Source organism: Manduca sexta, chromosome 13, assembly GCF_014839805.1.
Source record: "Manduca sexta isolate Smith_Timp_Sample1 chromosome 13, JHU_Msex_v1.0, whole genome shotgun sequence".
In the NCBI taxonomy this organism is placed as follows: Eukaryota; Metazoa; Arthropoda; class Insecta; order Lepidoptera; family Sphingidae; genus Manduca; species Manduca sexta.
Genome location: NC_051127.1, coordinates 1,301,894 through 1,325,696, shown reverse-complemented (window position 1 = coordinate 1,325,696; position 23,803 = coordinate 1,301,894). Strand labels below are relative to the sequence as shown.

General features: G+C 33.8%; 1 protein-coding gene across 5 annotated transcripts in view; it reads right to left on the bottom strand.

The window, feature by feature from the left end:
• Nucleotides 1-23,803, bottom strand: part of LOC115453189 (protein doublesex) — a 186,447-nt gene that overhangs the window by 102,894 nt on the left and 59,750 nt on the right. The window contains exons 2-4 of one of the 5 annotated variants that reach the window (XR_005112268.1): nucleotides 19,615-19,758; nucleotides 16,826-16,907; nucleotides 13,267-13,447 (exon numbers count right to left, since the gene is read on the bottom strand). Coding sequence is in view for 4 of the 5 variants with exons in the window: in XM_037438025.1 (XP_037293922.1) it covers nucleotides 13,541-13,574; nucleotides 16,826-16,907; nucleotides 19,615-19,758 (260 nt within the window). In the remaining variant the exon portion in view is untranslated. Of the gene's footprint in view, nucleotides 1-13,266; nucleotides 13,575-16,810; nucleotides 16,908-19,614; nucleotides 19,759-23,803 lie in introns of those variants that run through there. The other 4 variants (XM_037438025.1, XM_037438027.1, XM_037438026.1 and 1 more) reach the window with 4 other exon arrangements.

The following is a 23,803-nucleotide window of genomic DNA, read 5'->3' as shown; positions in this document are numbered from 1 at the left end:
ATATGATATTAAGCTAAAGAGTTTGTTTGAACGCGCTAATCTCAAAAACTAGTAAACTGATTTTGAATTTTTTTCCACTTATATTAAGCTACATTACTCCTGATTGCGATAGCCTTTTTTTTTAATATTTGTTTCAGAAAAAGCTTAAACGCGGGCGTAACCGCAGACAAAAGCGAGTGTGTAAAAACTTCGTATTTTTCGTTTCAAAATGTTCATCTTTTTACCCGTTCACAATTCGTGCTAAACCTTATCATATCTCTGCATCGATCTCAGTTGATTCTACATAATTGGCAACAGCATTATCTACAGAAAATCCGTATGAAAAACGGCCTGTGAATGAAATTAAGAAATACTTTTCAACGTGCAGTTTTAAAAACCTGTTTTGTCAGTGGATAAGTGCGATCTATCTTTACGTGCAAATGATTGTGTCATCGTATTATCAGCCAACATTTTAACCGCGACTCTACACAATAATTACATACCCCTATGGTTGTTAAACGCAGTCGCAAAAGATGAAGGGCAATTAAAGATCGAACTTGTATTCCAGTTCGAAATTTGTGGCAACCCTGCCAACTTTATACGCCTGGTTAAAAATTTTGGTAACTACCCGGATGGCTATTTGGCTCTACATTTTTGTAGGTTTCGTCCTATCTAATCGTTCGTGCGTCGAGCCGTTCGTCTAATGGTGAGCGTGTCGAATGTCTACAAACAGTAACACTCCAGCTATGAATTACAAAGCGTAGCACTGTATTGATGACGTTACGTGTAAATATTACAACTCACTGAGTACAATGTCCTTTAAACCAAAACTCAAGGATTTTTGCACAATGCTGCTCAGAGATTTATCAAGTATGCAGAACAAAGTGTGTGCATAAAAGTAAATTAATAATGTGTAAACTCTTATTAGCTCTTATATAAAATTCTGTGGTTTGATGCTAGTATCGTGTAACTATTGTATTTTTGTGTAAACAATAAAAAAAATATTCAGACTATCGAGAAACATTCTCGCTGAATAATTACGCAGAACACTAGATCAGAATATGTAATGTGTATGGGTTAAATTCAGCGACGAGTTTTTAACTGTAGTCGGTGCCAAAACTCTAAATCATTTAATCATAACTAGGTGCAAAATATTTTGACACTACCGGCCTCTCAGTCGGCCTTTAAAACAAGAACATAAATCCATAATAATCGCTCAAGATATAAAATAGAGACATAAGACAACACGGCAACTTCAGTTGAGAATTTCAATAGCACACGTCAGTGATGATGGATGGCGCATTTACAGCACACACGCGTCACCGCTGCCGCACATTACTGCACATTCACCATAAACTAGTTGGTCGTAAAATCGCACATATGTTTACCGGAGCGAGGTGCAGTACCTTAAAAGCATTGGTAATATAACAAAACGTCTGAACCGAAATTGCCCATAAAAGTCCGACGGCGTTTTCTAACTAAAGTCATGAAACTGAAACGCTGGTGGAATTTACAATGGCCGCCTCCGTCTACATTTAACGTTCGTGACGTACACCTTTAGTTTAATTAAAGCGGCTTCCAACGTTCGGCCATTCGGCCAGCAGAATTCGGCTGCGCGTGCACGAATTTCGGACGTCGGGTTACGATCGAGTGTTATAAAACATGGAGTGTACTACTGTTTCTTTCTTACTAACGTGGATTAACTATTACTCATTAAGAGACCAAGCGGCAAAAACGCTGGCTGAGTCTTCAGGAAAAGCTACAACAATGGCAAGGTTCAGGTAATAAAAAACTATCGGATCAATTGTTCAACCAATGATTTCGTACTCGATATGCACGCTGCTACAAAATATAGATAATAAATCAAAAATGTGGGTTTATTCTGCACATAAAATACGAGGGAATCATCAGGTAGATCAATACACACCTCCAGCCGATGTTATAATCAACTTGAACTATAAGTCTTCAGTGGAATTATGACCGTAAAGTTACGCAGGACTTGACCCACTGTAATTTTATTGGATTTGCATTGGTTAACGCAGTAGCATTTTGTTAAAATATTGTTAAACAGTAAATAAAACAAATGGAAAAGACTCTAATGCGGTTTTAGTATTTTATTGTAGGTAGAAAAGCTGTTGGTGAGACATTTTGGATCATACAACAAAGAGAGGATAATGCTTGTATCAAAAACAGGAGGTGCGCAATTTTACCAAATTCAATTTTTGAATTACGTACATTTGTAAAGCGATAGCCTAGTTGGTTGTGGAACGGACTGCCGAGACGAATGTGCGCAGGTTCAAATCCCAAGGGCTCACACCTCTGACTTTACTAAAAAATTATGTGTTTATTCTTTGTGAATTATCGCTTGCTAACGGTGAAGGTAAACATCGTGAGGAAACCTGCACATCTGAGAAGTTCTCTATAGGAATTTCGAAGGTGTGTGAAGTCTACCAATCCGCACTAGGCCAGCGTGGTGGACTAAGGCCTAATCCCTCTCAGTAGTAGAGGAGGCCCGTGCCCAACAATGGGACACTATATAATACAGGGCAGATATTATTATTATTATTTGTAAAGGTTGTCACTGTAATAAAAAAAATAAAGGGATCCGTATATTTAAGATTTCTTATTCAAACTTAGCAGTTAATGCTTATTTTAGGTTCATTTTTTTTATTGCTTTGACGAGAAGGACTTGCCGTTCGCCTGATAGTTTGTTCTTCAAACCGGAACACAACAGTGACTACACACTGCTGCTTGGCGGCAGAAATAGACATTGCCGTGGTACCTATCCAGACGGACTCTCACATATAAGAGATCTGACACAGTACGTATGGTACATACAATTAATAAATTGAAATTAACAGTCAATATTAAGGTAATCGTCATTTCATTCAACCTGTCGACAGATCAGCTAGATTTTGGCATGCTGTAATCACGGCGCAGACACTCGGCGGCAAATTATTCACTCACGAAACAGATCTGCAGTAATCACGATCCAACACCTAGGGTTGCCAATTAAACTATAAAATTAATTATCACAATTAGTTTATTGTAATTAGACGTACCATTAGCGTCAAATATTTTGTTGCGTTGAAAATAGATTGGTCTTGCATCTTAAATGATTTATAAATTAATTAAAATAAAGAAATAAAGTTGTTATGAAATGATTTCGTTGTTCGAATGAGTATATCATTGTGATAATTCTTAAAATTAAAAATAATTATTCTTTACTAATTATCACTCTGGCAGACTAAAAGTATTAAGATAATCAGCAAATTATGTGTCATTATTTAAGCTAGGGCGACAACCCTAGATCCAAAGGCCGCCCGCTTCGACGATGTTTATACTGGATTTATCGCTTTATTGCTTATGTAGACACTTTACTTCTTAATAGGCACATGAACAAAGAAACGTGTACATGCGGTTTTTTACTTAACCCTCTGAATGTTCGATGATAAGATAATTTGTATGAAACTGTGGGAATCTAATGGCGTATAATCGCGGAAGGTAACATTTTGCCTTTGTAGAAGACGGTGTAAGTTTTTAGATTGTAGAGGTATGCTGTACACGGATTTGTAATGGCCGGTTTGACTGAGGTAAAGCCTTTCCCGCCATCACACCCAGGCATGCATTTTATGAAACCTAATAGTGATGCTCTGCGAGTCTCAGAGAACACTAATATGTAAGCCGCAACGAAATTAATCAAATAGAAAGACATGGAGAAGTTAGAAATATTAATTGTCCATTTCCCTCCACAAAACGAAAGAGGAAATAATAAACTAAGAAGGCATTTTAACCTTAAGTATAGGACTTTTATAACTAAAAAAAGCCAGTTGTGAAGCACCACGGATAAAATTAAATGAGGTGCTGTCATATGAGCTGTTAAATTTCACTAAGAGTACCATGTCTCTTAGAAAACAAAGGACAGCTCAACACTTCGTACAGCGACTGTCTCTAGTTAATTTGCCGTTCCTCAAACTCAACATAAACTCACCAACAATCTATATTTCCGCAATTTCACGGTTCGTCAGTTACTTTATAAAGCGAAGTTATGGTTTCACTTTATTACTAATGCAAAACTGCAACATGCCGAATGACATAAACGTATCTGAGTAGATTCCCGCGTCTCGGTGTAAAACTCTTATAACCTAACCCACTTTATAGCCCTGAATATTTACGGGGATGCGCTTTCAGGAATTGCGCATAAATTTACCTCGTACTTACAATTTTCATTATTTTTGTAACTGCGTGATGTAAAAAAATGTTTTATGAACTGTTTTCATGGTTTCGAAGTAAGCGAATAATTTAAATTTTAAATTATATTTGGATAGTGTTTTTTATTATTATGGCTTTTTATAAACTAGTAAATTGGATGGGTAAAAAAATCTGTCAGTTGTACTAGATAATATTACGAGTATAGTTCAGTGATCACTCGATGATGTCATTTATAGTGGTAGCTTAAGGCTGGGAAGTGCGTCCGATGACCTTGACATAACTACCCAGTCACTCTTAAGACTGGGCAGTAATAACAGCCTGGGATCCCCCGATGAAGCGCTCCGAAAAAGGAAATTAAACATTTTCTTACAAAAAACCCGTATAAAAATCCCTTCTATTTTCTAACTATTTACTAACCTTTTCATGCAAACCAGCAACTGATGTCCTAACGATTCCTTAAATCTGAGAATGCAAGTGACATGGTGGTAAGCAGGTAAGATTCGTTCGAAAAATAACTTCAACCAATCAGACAAATGCAGCTCATTTCACAACACAGATTTAGCAAATTTATTTTAAATATTTTACAACATCCGATCAAATTCAGTTTCCATTTAAACATACAATAAAATATCTCAACGTACGATACGAAGTAATCAAAATTTCCGAAGCGCACGGCAAGACCTACATCTAGAAAGGCTCGCGGAATCTTTTCAATCCACGAGACGCAATAAAAATATGCGACGCTCCACAAGAAACATAAAACTTGCAACGACAATGAATTCCTGAAAAAGATAATACCGCGCTAGCATCTCTTTATAACCGGGTTAGAGTGAGCGGGACAAAAGATACGCGGCAATAAAAGTTTTGATAGGATCCGCCGGAATCCACGGTATCGGACATAGCCAGTTTTACTATCGGCACAGGCACGCAATGGGGATGTCAACTTGGGGGCTCGGACCACTTAAAGAGTAACATCACTGATACAAATATAGTCAACTTAAGCCCTTATGGCTTAAATTGACACGACTTAATTTGATATATCTCATACTAGTTCCTCTATGCACAAATAAACCTTATGCGCATGTTTCGTAATTATTTTTTATGGAAACCCGACCATAAGAGCATTTATGGCTTTTTACAATTTATGATAAATTCGATTTAAAAATATTTTTTCCGTTTACACCTCGTTATAAATACTTGATTAGAATATATAGAGGAAAATGCCTTAAAAGAAAACTAGTTTCAATTTTGTTTAGCCAACTCACATTTCTATCAACGTCGTTCATCCAAATCTGTCCAACGACGTCAAAACGAATATACCAAATGAAAAGTCATTATTTCAGTCCTGTACCAACCGATATGGCTGAATCCGCATCTGCCGAGTACCCGGTCACTGTATCGCCTTAGCTTTATGGGTGCGTTTTAAAATTTTAGAGATTTTTATTACATTACCCTTTTATACGGGATAGGTCAGACGTCCAGGCGGAATTGCTCACGGAAGCAAAATATACGTTGTAAAAATATTACTGCAGTAATGTTTATGACGAATTGTCTGGACCGTGCGGTTTCAAATCTTGATCGTTGCGAATATTTATCCTCCTTATGATCAAGATTCATACATCCAGATCATCATTATGTTTTGAGACAGAAGTAGAGACTGGTGATTATGTTACGTTTAAGAAAATAATTTAATTAAATGATAGTGATTAGTGAATTCCATGACCATCTGGAAACGAGAGAAAAAATTTAGGTAAGGCCTATGTTCAGCAGTGGACTTCATGTGGCCGATGGTGATGATTATGCGAATTTAATTTAGACATAATTCTAAAAAATATTAAATGTTATAATTATTTAAGGAAACATAACATCACGAGTAAAGCAAATCACCACTCTATTCTGTTTATAAATCACTGTTAAACTTTTAGCAATATGAAACATGGACTCCCAAACACCTCACACCAATTAGTAAACATAGTAAATTCCAATTATCAAACGCAAACCACTTCATCAAATCTTAACACGAAAACCGCTCAATCGAAAACAATTACGCGAACAAGAACTTTTAAACGCTCGCACGGTGACCGCAGCCCACCAACTTCAAGTCCGAGTTGATTGTTTTCCGAAATGCGGTACATTTGCGGTCCGGCCAACCCGTCCCGGCGTCCCTAATGAAAACCGCATTTGGATAAACATGTTCCAGCTTTCGGAAACATTGGCGTAATTAAAAGTGATGCGACGATGAGGACTGACGTAGACAAGTTAACTGAGCAACAGTTGGACGTTGAGGGTAGTTGGGATAATGTGCTGTGCGATAAACGTTCTAATTTGGATTTTGTTTAAGATACATTTTTATTTAATCTACGTTTCTATAAGCAGGTATTTATATTAGTATAAGATCTTAACTAAGAATTATAACACGAAACTATAAAGGTAAAAAAAAATAATTCGATTTTTGGATATTATCTATCGCAGACAAATTGCGTGGATAAATTAAGTATTTATCATTACAATATTTTAAATAGTAATATCGGATTTAATATCAAAAGTGGTTAATCTGTTTTATAATAATTATTTATTTGTAAATAAGATATATTTAAATATATCTTATTTACAAATAAATAATTATTATAGTATGAAGATTCAGTAGATAATCCCAAATCAATTCCTCTGACTGGACCACTAGATTAAACAATAAATTGAAACGTATGGACCCATGTCTCAATGTACATCAATTATAATTGTATTTTCAATTTATTTGTTGACAAACGAAACCCTTTTGTATGCAAACCAATTGCCATTGTAATTGCTAGATACGACACATCAAATGGATGCCATTAAAGAATTTTTATATAATTGTCCTTGGATATAGGGAAAAATAAAACAAATTTCCATTTATGTCTAAGCTTGGTATATGATATTAAAATAACTTATAAATTAATTATTTTTTAAAAAAATTAATAGTTTTAGTAAACAGTTGTCAATTCATTCGAACGAATTTCATGTTGCACGACTGACTGTAGCCAAATTAAAACCTTTAACTATTTTACTTATAATTGCATTGCCTATATTATTATCAACTGTCCGTATTATACCGCATCCAGCACTTTTTAAATCAGCTGTGAAACCATTGCATTTGACACATATTAACGAGTGCTGCTCGTTGCCGGCCAAGGGGATTTATAATCGACTCGCGCGCCCTGATTAATTAAACGTTTTTTAATTGTCCACACATTCGAATAGGGCATGCGTTTATTTCGTAATTACTGATGCACTAGTTTTTGCGCGCAGTTCGGCGTAAAAGTCCGATCGACCATTTTATCTTGACCCTTTTGAAGTATGATTGTGTATACTTGGAATAGATCTAGTACATTTTTACCGAATGGTTACGGTTGTTTAATTAAAAAGAAGCACTGTTGAAGAGTTGATAATGATACCGCTAGCTGTGATAGATCGTGACCATGAAGCGATTCTATTGCTTAAGGAATTGTTACAATCGTGCCAAAAACAAATTAGTTAAAAGTTCACTGTTTTCAAAAAGATCGCATTCATGATTCTGAAGGATTCTGCTCTGTGCTCATATTAAATTATTAATTAAACATTTCTTTTGTAGGTCTATGTCACTATGGTATTTACGGTCGTCTATATTTTAGAAAATAACATAACTAATATGTAAAGTGTAACCGAAGAAAGTTCCGTTCCTACAAAGGTCCATCATCCATGCTTTTGTATTTTTTTCATTTAAATGATATAAGTAATTTATTAAAAAAAAATCTTTATAGTATTGAACATGAAAATAGTTTATAAAGATTCTAAAAGTAGTTGCGCCTTGAAGGATTTCGTTAGTTTTTATTTATTATAAGAATCGTATTAAAACATGGGGCGTGAATCAAGAGTATTTTTTTGATATACGTAGTTATTAAAGAATGATCAAAGTAAATATCACCCGAAAACGCCAAAAAAGGAGTAAGGATGTATTAAGATTGGTCTATACAACAGCCGGGATAAAGGGAAGAAGTAAAAAAACATATAAATGAGCAAAAGCGTCGGTCATTAGGAGGAAATGTTATGGAATGGTGCACGCGCAACGGAAGACGCCTTTTACTATCCAGTTGGCTTGTTTATTGTCGAATCCGCCAAGAATGAAAAGGTGCAAACAGATTCCATTTTTGAAATGCATTCCAAAAACAATTGCAGAACGAACAAACGAATTATCTACATTAATATAAGAAACAGTTATATTCAATATGAATATGAAAAACATAAGGATTTTTGTTTAATTAAATTGCATCGTAGCATTTCATATTACAAAATGTAATATAAAAAGAAATCACAAGTATGTTTTTGCACTACAACACAAAAATTATATTAAAATAAGATTTAATTTTATTAACTTATGGATCCAAAATTAAAAACAGTTCAAGAAAAAAGCCGCTTATAAGTTATTTGCCTTCGGAGGTGTAAAGTACGTATTTAATAACTAAAACTGTTTTTTCATGTGAAATTTGCCTTTAACAGGCAAACTTAATAGCGCAACAAGGGCATTTGAAAACCTATTTACATAATACGAATGCATAAAACTAATAAAACACCATCAGAAATATAGAATTTCCGAGAAAACGGTCTCCTGTGCCATTCGCATAAAATTAGTTGCAGTGCAAAATAAGCAATGAAATTGTTTAAGCCCTTGAAGCTATTCACGAGCTAGTCGTAAAATATTATCCGCCTCCCTTTCTGGCTAACGTGTTAATTCGGCGGTGTGACAGGGACCGCCATATGAGCGCAACATTGTAAATGAATAGTCCATGTCGATACCGGAATGAGAGATGGCAATGTGGACTTTAATATGACCGTTTGGTTTATAGTAGTGGATTATAAGAAACATCTGAGTAATTAAACTGAAGCAACAGTAATAAACATTATGCCGGTGACAAAAAGTAACAGAGAGGCATTTCCAGTCAATTAATTGTTTTAACTCGGCGACTGAGCTTATGTTATGGCTTTTGCTTGCGGCTCCGCCCGTGTGAAAAAGTTTTAGGGGATAAAAGTAGCCTATACATTCGGGAGTAACGTAGTTTCCTATAAGTAAAAAAAAATTAAATCGGCTTTATAGTTCCTGAGATTAGCGCGTCCAAATAAACAAACAAATCTGGGTAATTAGTATAAATTAGATTAATCGTAACTGTTTGAAGTTTATCAGTACTCGTGGATTTCTATTATCACATAAGATGTGACTGATGGAGATAATGAGTTTGTTCATACTAATTATAGGTATCTTATTATTTATCTATATACAGGGTTATATTGACATTAAGTTACTAAATTAAACCACATAGTTATTTTCTTGAAACTAACACTACAATACGTTACTCGACTTGTAGATGTAAATAAAAAAACTGTATATTTCGAACAAAATAAAAGTAATTTTAATTTTACATGCTCTAATGCAACTACTATTATTCTGAAAGAATTCACAATCAAAAATACACGCACACGCCTTATTCGCACATGCCAATGATCAAAAAACCAGAAAAGTAAACTGGAATATTTGATGACAATATTCCAGTGATGATGTCTGGCACAATGTTAGCAAAAGTAAAGACGAGTATGTGGTTCCATTTATTAACGTAATGTCAAAATGACTGAATAAACTGACTGCAGGGCTAGCTGTCTTCGATGGTCTGCTATAACATAATTCAAATGAGATTTTCATCAGCGGGGGCGTTAACAGCAGCGTGGGACGTGTGGATGGTCACAAGAAATTCATAAGAGTCCTTTTATATTGTAACTTAAGGATAAAAACTGTTGATTATTAACATAAAAAGGGATTGCAGAATTTGCATATTTTTTATTTATTCTATGTAGAATTCTGATAAATTACACGGCATTTTTTGTACCGTCGATAGCGAAATAAAAAGCACCAAAAATTAAAATAATGCTTATAAAAAGCAACATATTTTGAATCTTGTAGCCATGAATCAAACTGCATATTGCTTTATATAAATGAAAATAAAATCTTGAATATTGCCCATGGCAATAAACATTTTTTGTAAACTTCTTAGTGGTTTCCTAATCAATCTTTTGGCCTAATTCGATACCAAACATAAGAAGGACACACCCAACCGAATCCACCAAACCGAATCGAATATTAAAAATTATACCTGTAATTAATGGCGATAGCCTAATTGGGTGTGGAACGGACTGCCGAGACGAATGTAGACAGGTTCAAATCTCGAGGGCAAAAACCTGACTTTTCTAAAATGATGTGTGTATTATTTGTGAATTATCGCTTGTTTAACAGTGAAGGAAAACATCGTGAGGAAACCTGTATACCTGAGAAATTCACTATAGGAATTTTGAAGGTGCGTGAAGTCTACCAATCCGCACTAGGGCAGCGTGGTGGACAAAGGCCGAAACCATCTCAGTAGTAGAGGAGGCGCGCGCCCAGCAGTGGGACATTACATAAAATACTTGGCTAAAATTATTATTATATTAGTGATTAAACAGCAAATTAAAACTATATCGTATTTATTTTTAATTGCTTTTTAGTATAAATCGATACCTGAGCCTAACAAAAAAAATTCCAAATCGTGTTAGAATAATGATAATCACAAGGAATAGTCTAAACTAAAAGTCATACCTATTTATATTTACATACTGAACTTTAATGTTACAATAACATGTTACAGTTACACGTGTTATAAGATCAAGTGCGGGGGTCGACCATTAACTATTGACCCTTGGAGGTCTTAGCCGTCTTGTTTATAATTTCGATAATTAATTGGAAAAGTGTAATGGAAGAGCGGAATGTTTACACGACCAAGCCTACCAAAGTAGTTATCAAAATAGTTTCGCCTCAAATTTCCCTTTTTATAAATGTAAATCTGTATTGTTTTATGAATGATGCTGCCTTGATGATTTCTGCCATGGCGACTGTTAAGAACGCAATATTTACGTGACGAAGCCCGACAAAGTCTAGATATAGCCAAAATTGTCTCGCCTTAATTTTGCCTTTTTTATAAATCTTAGACAGGCATATCCAAATCAGAGTAAGACTGGGTACCCAATAGTCGTTCTTCTGCCCAAATTTTCCTCTTTGAAATTAATATCCCTCCATTGATTTTAAAACTGACCTTTTGGTTTGCTTTATGAACATAAAAGCATTATGATATCGAAATAATTCTACTGCTCGATATTGCCTAAATATAAATCATGGGATCGATTATCAATGATTTCTATTTTATCAAATGATTAGCTCAATTTTCATAAATTGTGAATTAAATTAACCTTCACGCACTTTAGCTACGCATTCTTCCATACAGTTATTCCACATTTATACTTTTACTACATTACAAGCCCTATATTTCGCAAACCACCCAGCAACTCAAAGACCTCCCACCCATCACAATCCTGGACCTACCGCAGTCCTAGCGAAATAGTACAACTTTCTAACACATAGGGGATACGGGTAATCTGCATTGCGGTTGTAAAAATGCGTAATATGTACCGTGGTATGTAGCCGCGGTGTCCCATTGGCAGATTCGCTTTTACGACCGGCCACGGTAATTGAAAATATGCTAGTGGTTTTTATTACGGCGTACTAGATTCTGGGTAGAATTTTTTAATGTATTTGCAACATTTTCCTTGTTGGTAACTTTTGTTTTTATGTATTCACTTTTTTTTAAGTTTGTTGTTGGTGCGATTTTCATGTATTCAGTTTTTTCTATGGTATAGTTGGTGGAGAATTTATGCGGTTTTAATGCATAAATGTACGAAATTATGTAATATCAATTATAAGATACATTTTACATTTACCATTACTTTCTTTTGCGGTGGTTTCAAACTGACAAGCAACGACTGACATGTACTCTTAAGAAACAGTACAACACCGCAATGAAAAGTTTTAAAGCTATTTTTTAAATATTATAATAAGGAATCTGCCCAACGACCACTGGGGCCAATAAAAGAAATTTCTAGAAATCCTATTCCCATTCACATCTGAACTGGCCCGACTAATTGTATATTATATTCTGGGAACTCGCTAACACAAGCCACAAGCCGGTTATTAGGGCTGCCCTCTTTACAACACGACCCATTACAAGATTCCGTTTAACATTTTTACAGTCCCTAATTGTAGTATATAAAATTGTATACACGCGTCCAAGTATATAGTAACTATAAACGAGGTGAAAGGCTAAATGTATGTGGAAATAGTATTTGGCGAGGTAATAAGGATTGTAATTAAAACTTAAGCTCGCTGATTTAGTGATGTGCGGATAAAAAAAATGCATAACCGTAAAAAATTATTATCATATTTATTTCTTCATAATTTAATAAAAGTAATCGGTTAAAAACTATCTAACTATCATCATAAGTAGGTATTGTTATTCATTAAACTGTACGGAACATGGTATCAAATAAAGGCAAAATTAGGTAAGTCCATCACAATTTTACCAAATATAATATAACATCTCATTCCGAAATAAAACGGTATATCAACTGTCAAAATTACTTTTATGTGAAAATAGTTTAAAATTAGTTAATCCACCCATAAAATGTCGTAAAACTGAAACAAGAAACGGGTCCTGGCCCGGGCCACTTCAGCGCACGAACTGCACGATGTAAAATAAGCACATGAAAACGGCGTAGTTTATACGCGTAGTAAACCTGACATAATTAACTAGTAAAACTGTAAGGCAACGAGATAAAATTTTTACAATTTAAGTTTGCAAGTTACTGCGATTATAAAATAACGTATAACAACCGAGTATCAGAGTAATCGCGAACATTCCACCGGCCTGTAAAACTCATAAAATGGTACCATCGCAGCGCAAATTGTCTTATTTCATAAAGTAGCATTTTATTTTATGTGAACGTACTAACATAAAACGATACCTTATGAAATGAGCAAAACAAGACATTTACATACGTTTGGAACGCGACCGCTTTCCAGTTGACATGAAATTTTCGAAGAAAAACTTTGTGTTTGCAAACGGTCGTGTATTCCAAAAACAAAATATAGCAACTAAAAATATTCTTAGCATCATAAAACAGTAAAATGAGCATGCAAAAACTCACCTAGTGGTCCAACGCGTTAACAATATCATTGTCCTTTGTACGAGTAACAATTCGCAACACACAGCAGCGCACAGCACGTGTCCACACAAACCACAGCACTTGTAAAACAAAGTATCATTCGCAAAACAACTTCATCGACGATGACAGTACACCACTTATATTATTAATTTCCAGCATTTTCCTACAAAAAAAGAAAATAAACAAAAATGAAATCACACACTGGCACGACACTAATGGCGCGGTTTGGAACACATTCGAAAATCGAACGTCACTTTTAAATTTCGAATTTCGCCACCTTGGTCCGGGCACTGTAAAGTGGAAATCACGACTGGTTAGAGCGTGGATCGGCTGATTCCCTCCGATAAAACACTTTTATCGAAACTTGCAACATATTTGTTGTTTTGTTGTGTGCTGTATGTGTGTAGTGTTGAGACAGTAGATTGAAGTTGAAACTGAATTTGCAACCATGTTACATTGTCCTGAACGTCATACCTAACGTGCAAAACAAATTCATAGTGTAAATTACTGGCCAAGTTAATCTCAGTTCAACAAGAATCTATAAAAAAATATCAAGCTTACCTAATTACTAAATATTTTAAACGAAAACAAAACATGTAAAAACAATTGATTATAAACCCTTTTATACAACGCTAAATTTTGATTTTAAAAGGTTTAAATTTCGCATTGCTTTTCTCCACATTGCCGCTATTGGCAATAACCAATGAAATTACCACTTTACAACTAGCAACTGACAGCTCAATAACCGTCGATAGTAGCTAACGAGCGGAAGAGTGAACATAAGTTGGTTCGGCCACTAAACTAACGGGACGAATATTAATTACTACTACTGAACCTAACGTAAGTAACTTATATTAGTTATTTAACGTTTTTTTAATATAAATTCAACTACACTTTATAGTACTTAAAAAACACAATGATCTCAGAACTTATATTGAAGACCCCAATCTATCTTAATATTCAGCATAAAATTCAATAAATTACTCACGTCTCGAAAAATTAATTAAAAAAATTATTGGAAATCGAACCATGAACTCCAGTTATCCAAATACGCTGTCACTACACTGATCGAAACTTCAATAGACTACTCAAAATGAACCCGTCCGAAGGCGCCAATAGAGACCAAACAAATGCGAGTTGTTATAAATGACAAGGACTGTAGTGTTTAAACGCGTTTTTAATGGCCGCAGAATCGTAAGCTACTTAATTACGAAATGTAATTATTCATTAATAGTATACAAGACATTGAAACTTTGATAACAATTAATACTCGACATCAATTTGAGGTTGACGTGCAACAATAGTTGAATTGTCACATATCCGGTGCTGGCCGTCATTTTTCTTTATATATAAAGTAATACAATATAATAACACGCATTATAAAAAAAATTTAACGTGTCTTTTTTTATGAAACTAAATATGTTCACTTTTGTTTGTAACTTTCTACGTGCATAGCATATTTTTTAAACAAGTATAATGGTACCCACTAAACAATTAACAACGTGAAGTATTTCATTAGAATTATAATTGAAAACCAATTTAAAAAAAGAACACGAATCGCATAAAAAATAAATAAAATTTACAAAATCATTTTGCAATTAAAATAAAATGCACATTTGATTTTAAATATTTTGAAATTTATATGTTACGTCGCTGAGAACGGCCGGGAAGTCGTCCCAACCTGAACTGCGGTCGGTAATTAGCACGCTAATTATATGTACTTTGATAGCGTGTGCCTTCTGAGAAATAACACCAGACAAGTACAAAGGAGATTGTCGTGCGAACTGATGCTAATACTATGTGTTGATACGCGGACTCATAAAAACAGGTCCAGCGTTTCATTAAAGCTTATGTGGTGATAATTATTACTTGATGTTTTAATTATGATGTGAAATATAACAAAACAAATCATTAATAATACTAGTAATATAAATGTGGACGTATGTGAAGACTTCTGTATGGATGTTCCTTAGAAATTAATAGACAGCTGAATGGAATTTGATTATTGGCTTTTCATGCCGGAAAAGTGAACAGTAAGTATTTTGAAAAAAGACTTTTATGCTGCCAAAATCACTATCAATCTTCAAAACTTATAGATTTTTTATTGGTTGCAAATTCATTTCAATTATTGCGTATGAATCAAGCTGTATGAATTTCAAATAATACATTATATTGGATATTTTACGAAATTTGCGTTTAGCGATTTTACGTTGCGCACTAGAAAGCTACATTAATAGATTCAATTTCACAGACTAGATTGATGCACCCGGAATAGTCATTAAAAATGACGCGTAAGTGTTGCGCGTTGCCTGACATACGGCCCATTAAATGTAGCCTAATAAATATGTACTTATTTTATTTTCTCATTTCTTATTTCAATGTGTATTGTGTAGGTCAGTGTGTTGCTTGAATAAGTGTTTTAAGTATGTATTTGGTTTGAGTATGTGATAATGTATAAGTGTATTTAACCGAATTCTAAGCCAATGCTGTGTATTTAATTATTTTAAAAGCACGAACTTTGACGTAACATATTGCAGAACTGGCAAGATTGGAATTTCGCGAATCGGTATATTTTGAGACGTTATGGTATGATCTTTTGTTTCTAAACTATAATCTCATTTCAATAAATAATCATTTTGGACAATTACTAATATTACTTGTTTTCTTGATTTTATAAACTTGACTTTATATTCTTATTAAAATCAAAGTCCACAATACTATCAATATTACATTTTTCGACAGCAATATAAAGACCTTGCAATATCGTCTATTACATCTACGATGACATACCTACCATTGTTATTTAATAAACACCATAATAGTGATAAAATAGATAAATCAAACACCCTGCCAGTATTAACGCTTGACTCGGCATAATGATTCGAAGTTAGCTAGTGTCATTCATTCTAGCGCATGCTCCTGCCGCCTGACAGACTAATGGTCGGCGAATAAGCACTGAGGGCCATTTCACCGCCACCTCATTTGTAATGAGTTTAAATTTAGAACATCCTCTATGGTAAATATAGCTGACGGGAATATTGCGTAAGTTTCGTTTGACGAGATTTATTTACGTATATTTTTATTTAAAGTTTCAAATAATAATTATTAATTTGTGTTTTCTGTTTTGTAATTTAAATTTATATTTTTACGTATAAATTTTAAATTTGAAGATGTTATGTACCTATTATGTATTTCTTTAATGTGTATTTTCAAATGTTCCATATTTAATTTTTATCTTTTTGTATCATAATGACTATAATTATAATATGATTTAAACCCGTTTGTAATACTTGTTTTTATGCAACTTTAGCGTATTATTTTAAATATCATCTTAGAATTTTAACTTTTAAAGTATCACAGCCACTGATAAAAATAAATATCAACTTCTTTAATTATTAAATTAATATATTCAAAACTCTTCCTAAAAATATTAAATATTACGCAATTTAAATCTGATGTGTGCCAGTGTGTGGTATGTATAGTGTATGTGCCATATGTGGGTGCGTTTTGGAAAAACTATTATTACTATTAAAGTCCGTACTGGCGTGTTGAGTCCCTGAACTCGGTCCCGTCGAACACGTTGAGATTGTGTTTCCTCGCGTACTCGTTGATGATCGTCTTCCCTGGGGACAAAGCTGGCATCACGCGCACATTCGCTATGCAATACTTGATGTTAGGAAACTGCATATTTTTACTGATCAGGCAATATTGTTCTTTACAAAGTATATTATGATAAGATATGGACTTACATGTGTGGATATCCTTGAGGATATTTGGGATTAGTAATTTTGTTAAACAGACTGTTTCTTTGAATTATAATCTTGGACTTAAAATGCCAAAAATAAACTTCGTATAATTCATACTTGGGTAATATTAAAATATTTTTTGGTGCATTTTCTATGAATAATATTTTTGTGAAGTACGAATAGTATTTCGTAGTATTAGTACTAGAATATGACACAATAGTCAGAGGACTTGAGATATAATTACTACAATGTTCTAATAAATATATACGAAAGGTTAATATTGAAGAAACTTTGATGAAGTGTATATGGAAAACTGTAGATAACGCATTTTTAAAGCGTAAGAAGGTAGTATTATGGGATACTGAATCACATATTTGAAATTCACAATGTTAGGATATGGACATAATTCGCCTTCTATTGATATTTTTTTTTTCAATAGAACGCGAATTGGGTATTCATCTATACTATTATATAAAGCTGACGAATTTGTTTCTTTGAATCAGGAACTACTAAATCGATTTTGAAAATGTTTTCACTAATAGGAACATACATTAATCCTGATGCTATAGGTTACTTTCTATCCTGGGAAAATATTTACCCAGGAAAAACATTTTCACGTGGACAAAGCCGCGACCAAAGATAGAAAAATTGTGTTTATGCCTTAGAAATATGCAGTTTCTTTTAAACATTATAAAATTAAATGAAAATCTTTAACTCCGTGTTGCTAAATATTGGCATGAAAATTTTAAAGCAGATTTTATAACATAGTGCTCAAAATAAAATAAATATTTTCTTTGAACTTTTTCTCATTATCATTGAATTAAACAAGACAAAACAACCCAGAGACTTTTTAAGATTATCATTTTAATTAAGATTCGCAATGCGTTATATATCGTTAGTGTAAATCAAAAAATATCAAGCATAATCTTATTGCGTATACCAAAATCCAAATTAAACTAAAATCTTATGTTTTCTTGCTACAACGTTCTCGTTCATCGAAATAAAACCGGAATATAATGTACTTTCTTAGTTTTAGATAATTATTAAAGAAATTAATATTTTATTTTTATTTAATTTAGAAATCCGCAACAAATATACCTTTCTTTTTAAAGTCTGTCCAAAATTAATAATAATATTAAATGCACTAAAATTATCAATAACTATATGATATTAAGATCATGCCAAATATTTTTTGTATTACATTTTTAGGTTTATGCTTTGGTAACGTTACTTTTAAGCTTTTTCAATTTATTAGCAATGTAATATACAATAAGTATAGTATACAGGATCGTTTTGTTATTGTGTTAAAAAATTAAACCACATACTCGTCCTTACCTCTGCTAACATTATGCCAATAATCATTATTGAATGTTTTCATCAAAAAATAGTTTCACTTTTCCGATGTTTGTATCATTTTGTAGTTTAGTAAGAATATGGCCTGAGTGTATGTCTAACAAAAAGTCTGATGTTGCTGCTGGGACAAATTCTCTTAGAGTAGTAGTATTGGCATTAGGACATGTCAAATTAAAATTACTTTTTAGCTATATTTATTTCGAATGAAACTTACACTTTTTTATTTTACATATTCGGCTCAAGTAACTTATTCTAAAATGTATTTTAAAAAGGATAAGTATGTGGTCCCATTTAGCATCTCAATTCAAAATGACCGCATATAAAACATACAATAAAAGTTTTAAAGTTACGTTACATAAGCATTATAGTTAACGTTATTTAATAAAAATATATTTGAATAAATATTGACTGACTTTATAGTTTCTCTCACTTTTAAGTTTTGAACATCGCGTGTCCTATTATTAGTATTTTAACATCTGAAGTAATTATTTATATTAATAATATCGTAAATAGCCGACCCCACATAAAGTGGGAATGAGAAAAGAAGAAGAGATATACAATAGTACGTGTCGAACTCGGCTGAAATACTGTCATGATAAATTAAATAACGTTAACTATATCTCTGAAGTCATTTGCATTGCACAATATATAAATACATAGCATTGACGTTTTTAATTAATGCGAATAAAATAGATTCTAGTATGGATATATTTCAATACATGTATTGCAATCCTGAATAAATAAATTTCATTTTTAGTTGCTAATAAATAGTTACGAAATCATTACAAAACTCGAAACGTCTTCACTATAAATTCTTCGTGTATATTTTTGTCTTTTAAATCAATAAGTAAATGAAAAATAGTTTAAACATAGATTGGTTCAAATGAAATATCCAATGAGTATTATTTACATAGAGTAGTAACTCTGATTTTTTCTTTTCTAAAAAAATATTACAACCAATACGTTCGTTACTTTATTTTAATTACATTAAATAAGAACGTCCAAACCAAATGAACATTCGCACAATTTGAAAATAATGAAACAATAAATAAAAAAATCTATAATGCGGTTCACTTTAAAAACAAAATCATTCTGATTTTAAATTATAAAATTTGAAAATGGAACACCTCAATCTGAAATAACATAGTCGACTTGCTTAGCAATATCAATACTTATTCCATGAACCGCACGATAGAAATCAGTGTGAAGGATCTATAGAATAGGAACTGACCTTCGTTAATCTTCCTGGAGGCCTCGTCTAGGTCGCTGCCCGCGTAGTTGAGGATGACCAGGACGAGGGGCATCATCTCCCACGCGTAGCCGAACTTCTCCAGGAGTTTATGACAGTTCTCGACGAGCGACTCTAGCGAGACTGCTGTAAAGATGAAAAATATATGGTCAATTATGAGAAAAAAATAAAAAAGATGTGGTTAAAAATAAGTACAATAAAGTTGGTAATACCATTTGTATCTAAAAAATGAAACAAATAGGTAGTCTATAAGTAAATTTATTCATCAAGGATTAGCGTCTACTACTAAAAATATTTTACTCATAAAAAGCTTTACTAGAAACTGACTTTTGCTCGCGACTTCGCCCTCCTGAATGTATTTCTGGGATAAAAACCCCGCTATATATTCCCGGAATAAAAAATCCTTCCCAGGGTCTCAAACTATCTCCATACCAGATTTCATCGAAATCCGTCCAGTAGTTTTGAATTTATCACGTTCTGACAAACAGACGCGGCGGGGGACTTAGTTTGATAATGAAAGGCCATAGATTACATCAAGTTCCTCTTATAAAAACAAATGTAATAAGCAACAAACCAAATCTTACTACCCTCCATAGCAATAGAACTTCTCGAAAGGTATACAAGTATTTCTTAGTACACGTTTAAACCAAATATTTAGTTTATATCAAGTGACATTGTTTATAACAATAAGTAAGTGCAAACAAGGCTGCCGTTCAGTTCCGTGACGGGACCTCACAAGATATTATAGCATACCGTATACATCGGCTGACCAGGTGGTTTGTATATAAGAGAATATCCTCTCAGCTATGAATGTTATCCCTTAAGGCGATGTTCCCGGCAAAACGGTGCCGTTACTGTTAATTTATTTACACGAAAATCTATTTCAGCAAAGCCGCGAAGTGTAAAAATTTGATTTTATTAATAAACCGCACATTTAAATAGACATATAGATAGAAGGAACACACTGGATGCAGGTTGCTTTCGACAGGTCCGTCTGGAAATTTTTGGGGGGCCCTATGTCCAGCAGTGGACTTCATGTGGCTGATGATGATAGATAGATAGAAGGAACAGTATATATAGATTGTGTCGAAATTTATCAAAAATATGTAAAATAAAAATATGGTCACACATTAATTCTTATATTTCATAATAAATACGCATAATAAAGAATACAAAGACATGAAAAAATGGTCGCATATTAATTCTTAAAATTTGTATTTAGTAGTATTTATTTAAAATTAGAAAACTGCTCTTAATAACCCACATAGGCCGACGACGACGCCGACGTCAACCGACGTCTCTAACAATTATCTTGCTAGAAATACTTCCAAGTCCTATCATGCTGAATTATAAATAGTTTTTGAGCTGTGATGAAAAAAGGCTTAACTGACGTCCAATTAACACCTTTGTATAATCATTCTAATAACGCTCGGGGAATTTATTGCACGATCAATTTAGACGCTTTTAAGTTTATTTACTTTTGTAATATGTCTCTTTGTCTCGAGAAAATTGATCGACTTATTTAGATCCTCGAAAAAAAGCGAAGTTCGTTACTGGGATTTTTTTTTAATACTTTATGCCAGTCGAGATCTATTTGTATATAAAATTTCATCCAAAACCGTGCAGCAGTTCCTCCCTCTACTTCTAACATTTAAGTATCTACGCAATCTGTCATTTATATTAGTGGAGTGTAGAATAACATTTATAATGATAGTAAAAAGTAGGTATCATTATAAGGAGAAAATGGCATGAATTTTTTAACTTTTTGCCACTAATTCGAAAGCATGAATGAATGAAAACAACACGAACTAAAAGACTAAAACATTCCAAGCAAGAAAATGAACACGTGTTAGTGTATTAACAAGTATCAGATGAGATAAAAACAATTACAATAGGGTGCTAAGGTGGGCTTAAAGTCAAACAAGCTATAAAGCAAATGTCATAAAATGAACGAACTGTACTTTAACATCGTGTTATACCAAACTATTGATTCCTTAGATGTAGTAATCAGCACCGTTCTTAACTACTATTAGAATAACCATGTATCCGATGTGTTATTTGACATGTAATTAATAAAGCTTTTTATAAAACACGTTGTTATTACATGTCCAAGAATGACAGACGCCAATGGCAACATGCAAAACTACTAAGGAGTAACTAGGCATACAATATTATCTAAAAAGGAATATGAACTAAGAAGAATTAGGGACCAAAGTGGCCTCGATTATTTCGCTGGATTCTACAGAAAGCGGTTACTTGACGTTGGTTTTCCCTGATAGTGGTCGAACCCTGGTCGAACACTGATTAATGGAAGACAGTACCAATCAAGCCAGCTCATGTTGTAAATAAAATATTTACAACTTGCTTGTTAAAATGTATAATGTTTGAGGCTATTTATGACGTATGTATAATTAAATAAGTTGTGTTGGAAATCATGGGTTAACACATAAAATCCCTTTATTGAATTCTAAAATAACTTTCAAACATATATTCAAATAATATTCGAATCACACCTAGAGTTACGCAACTCAAGTGGCAATGGGCAGGGCACATAACTCGTAAAACGATAGCCGTTGGGGCGAAAAAGTTCTCGAGTGGCGACCACGAACCGTTAGACGCAGCGTAGGCAGGCCCCCTACGAGATGGACCGACGACCTGGTGAGGGTCGCCGGAGTCTGATGGATGAGGGCGGCCCAGAACCGGTCCCTGTGGCGCTCAATGGGGAAGCCCTATGTCCAACAGTGGAAAATTCCCGGCTGAAATGATGGTGATGATAGCGAATCAAATCCGATATCTCAACTGTTCATCTAAGTAGCACGATATTAGACGTTTCTAAAATAGTGTAACAAGGGTCATACAATAATATCGACAATCAGCAGTGCGGGACAATCGACGTCGTAACCATAAACAAGGATTAGGAGACATAATCGACGCTGCACGTTGCACAACACTGGACAACATAAAGTGTAGTGTAGGATGGCCATGCGACTTCTTTGGAATAGGACATTTTATTTACTGAGCTTTTCTATGTGTTAGCAAATTGTCTTGACATTGGAGTTTGGTTTCATCGGCAAAGATTACTTTTTAGGATGCCAAATTAGACCAACTTGGCTGGACTGGCTTACTCGAGGTGATGGACCCCATGTGTCAGTGGCGAAGGGTGAAAAATTTCAAAAGGTAACCCGAAGAAATATTTTTTTCTACAGTTAATATGTAATACGCTGTTCACAATAAATTAAAATCAGTAAAATATCATAATACATAATAATTTCCTTCTAACATAAACATTATTTCTAAACTCTAAATTTAACAAATAATCACATATTTTGAACATAGGTACTTACTTATCTAAAAGAGCCCAACAAAAATTAATAGCCCACATTATACACAAACACTAATTATACATTCTAAATTATTAAAAATTTCGCGCCAATGGCCCAACATTAAGCCGCAAATTCTCGGGTTACCCTGAAGTACACATACACGCACACATGTATTTTTACGTCACTTCCAGAAGATTAGACAAAGACACCACGCTGCGTGTGAAAGAGACAACAATATCGCGAGGGAAGCTATGCGCGGCCGGGTTCACTTCGAACACTATAAGGCGCGAGCACTGCGCGCGAGTTACGATTTAACGAATTCATAATAATATGAACTATGTACCGTAATCGTTGAAGTATTGATTTAATGAAATAAGTAGGTATAGGTGACTTGTTTGAATATACTATTATTTTTCTAGTTATATAGTTATGTTTTTCATTTAAATTATTTTAAGTCAATTTACAAAAGGTAACCCGGTAGGAATCGGCTTGTATGGACGCTTCGCCACTGCCATGTGTTTTACAATAGATTTAAGATTGTTTTAGGTATAGGTGCAGAGTGTGGAAATATCCCCGGGAAATGACAATAGGTCCGCCCTTTATAGCATAGCTGGCAAAACGTGGGTGCGTTACACCTCTTCTTACCCCTGAAAAGGGGAAAAGGCGTGATGCTATGTATGTAATAGGTGTATATTGATTTATATTTTATAATACCGCCTTTGTCTGTAAAATAAATTTATTATTGTAACTGCTAGGGTCTTATACTTGACATTGCGTCATCAACATCACACGCTCAGTCGGAAATACTCTCACGCACATGCCATATACGTACTGAACTACAGAATGAT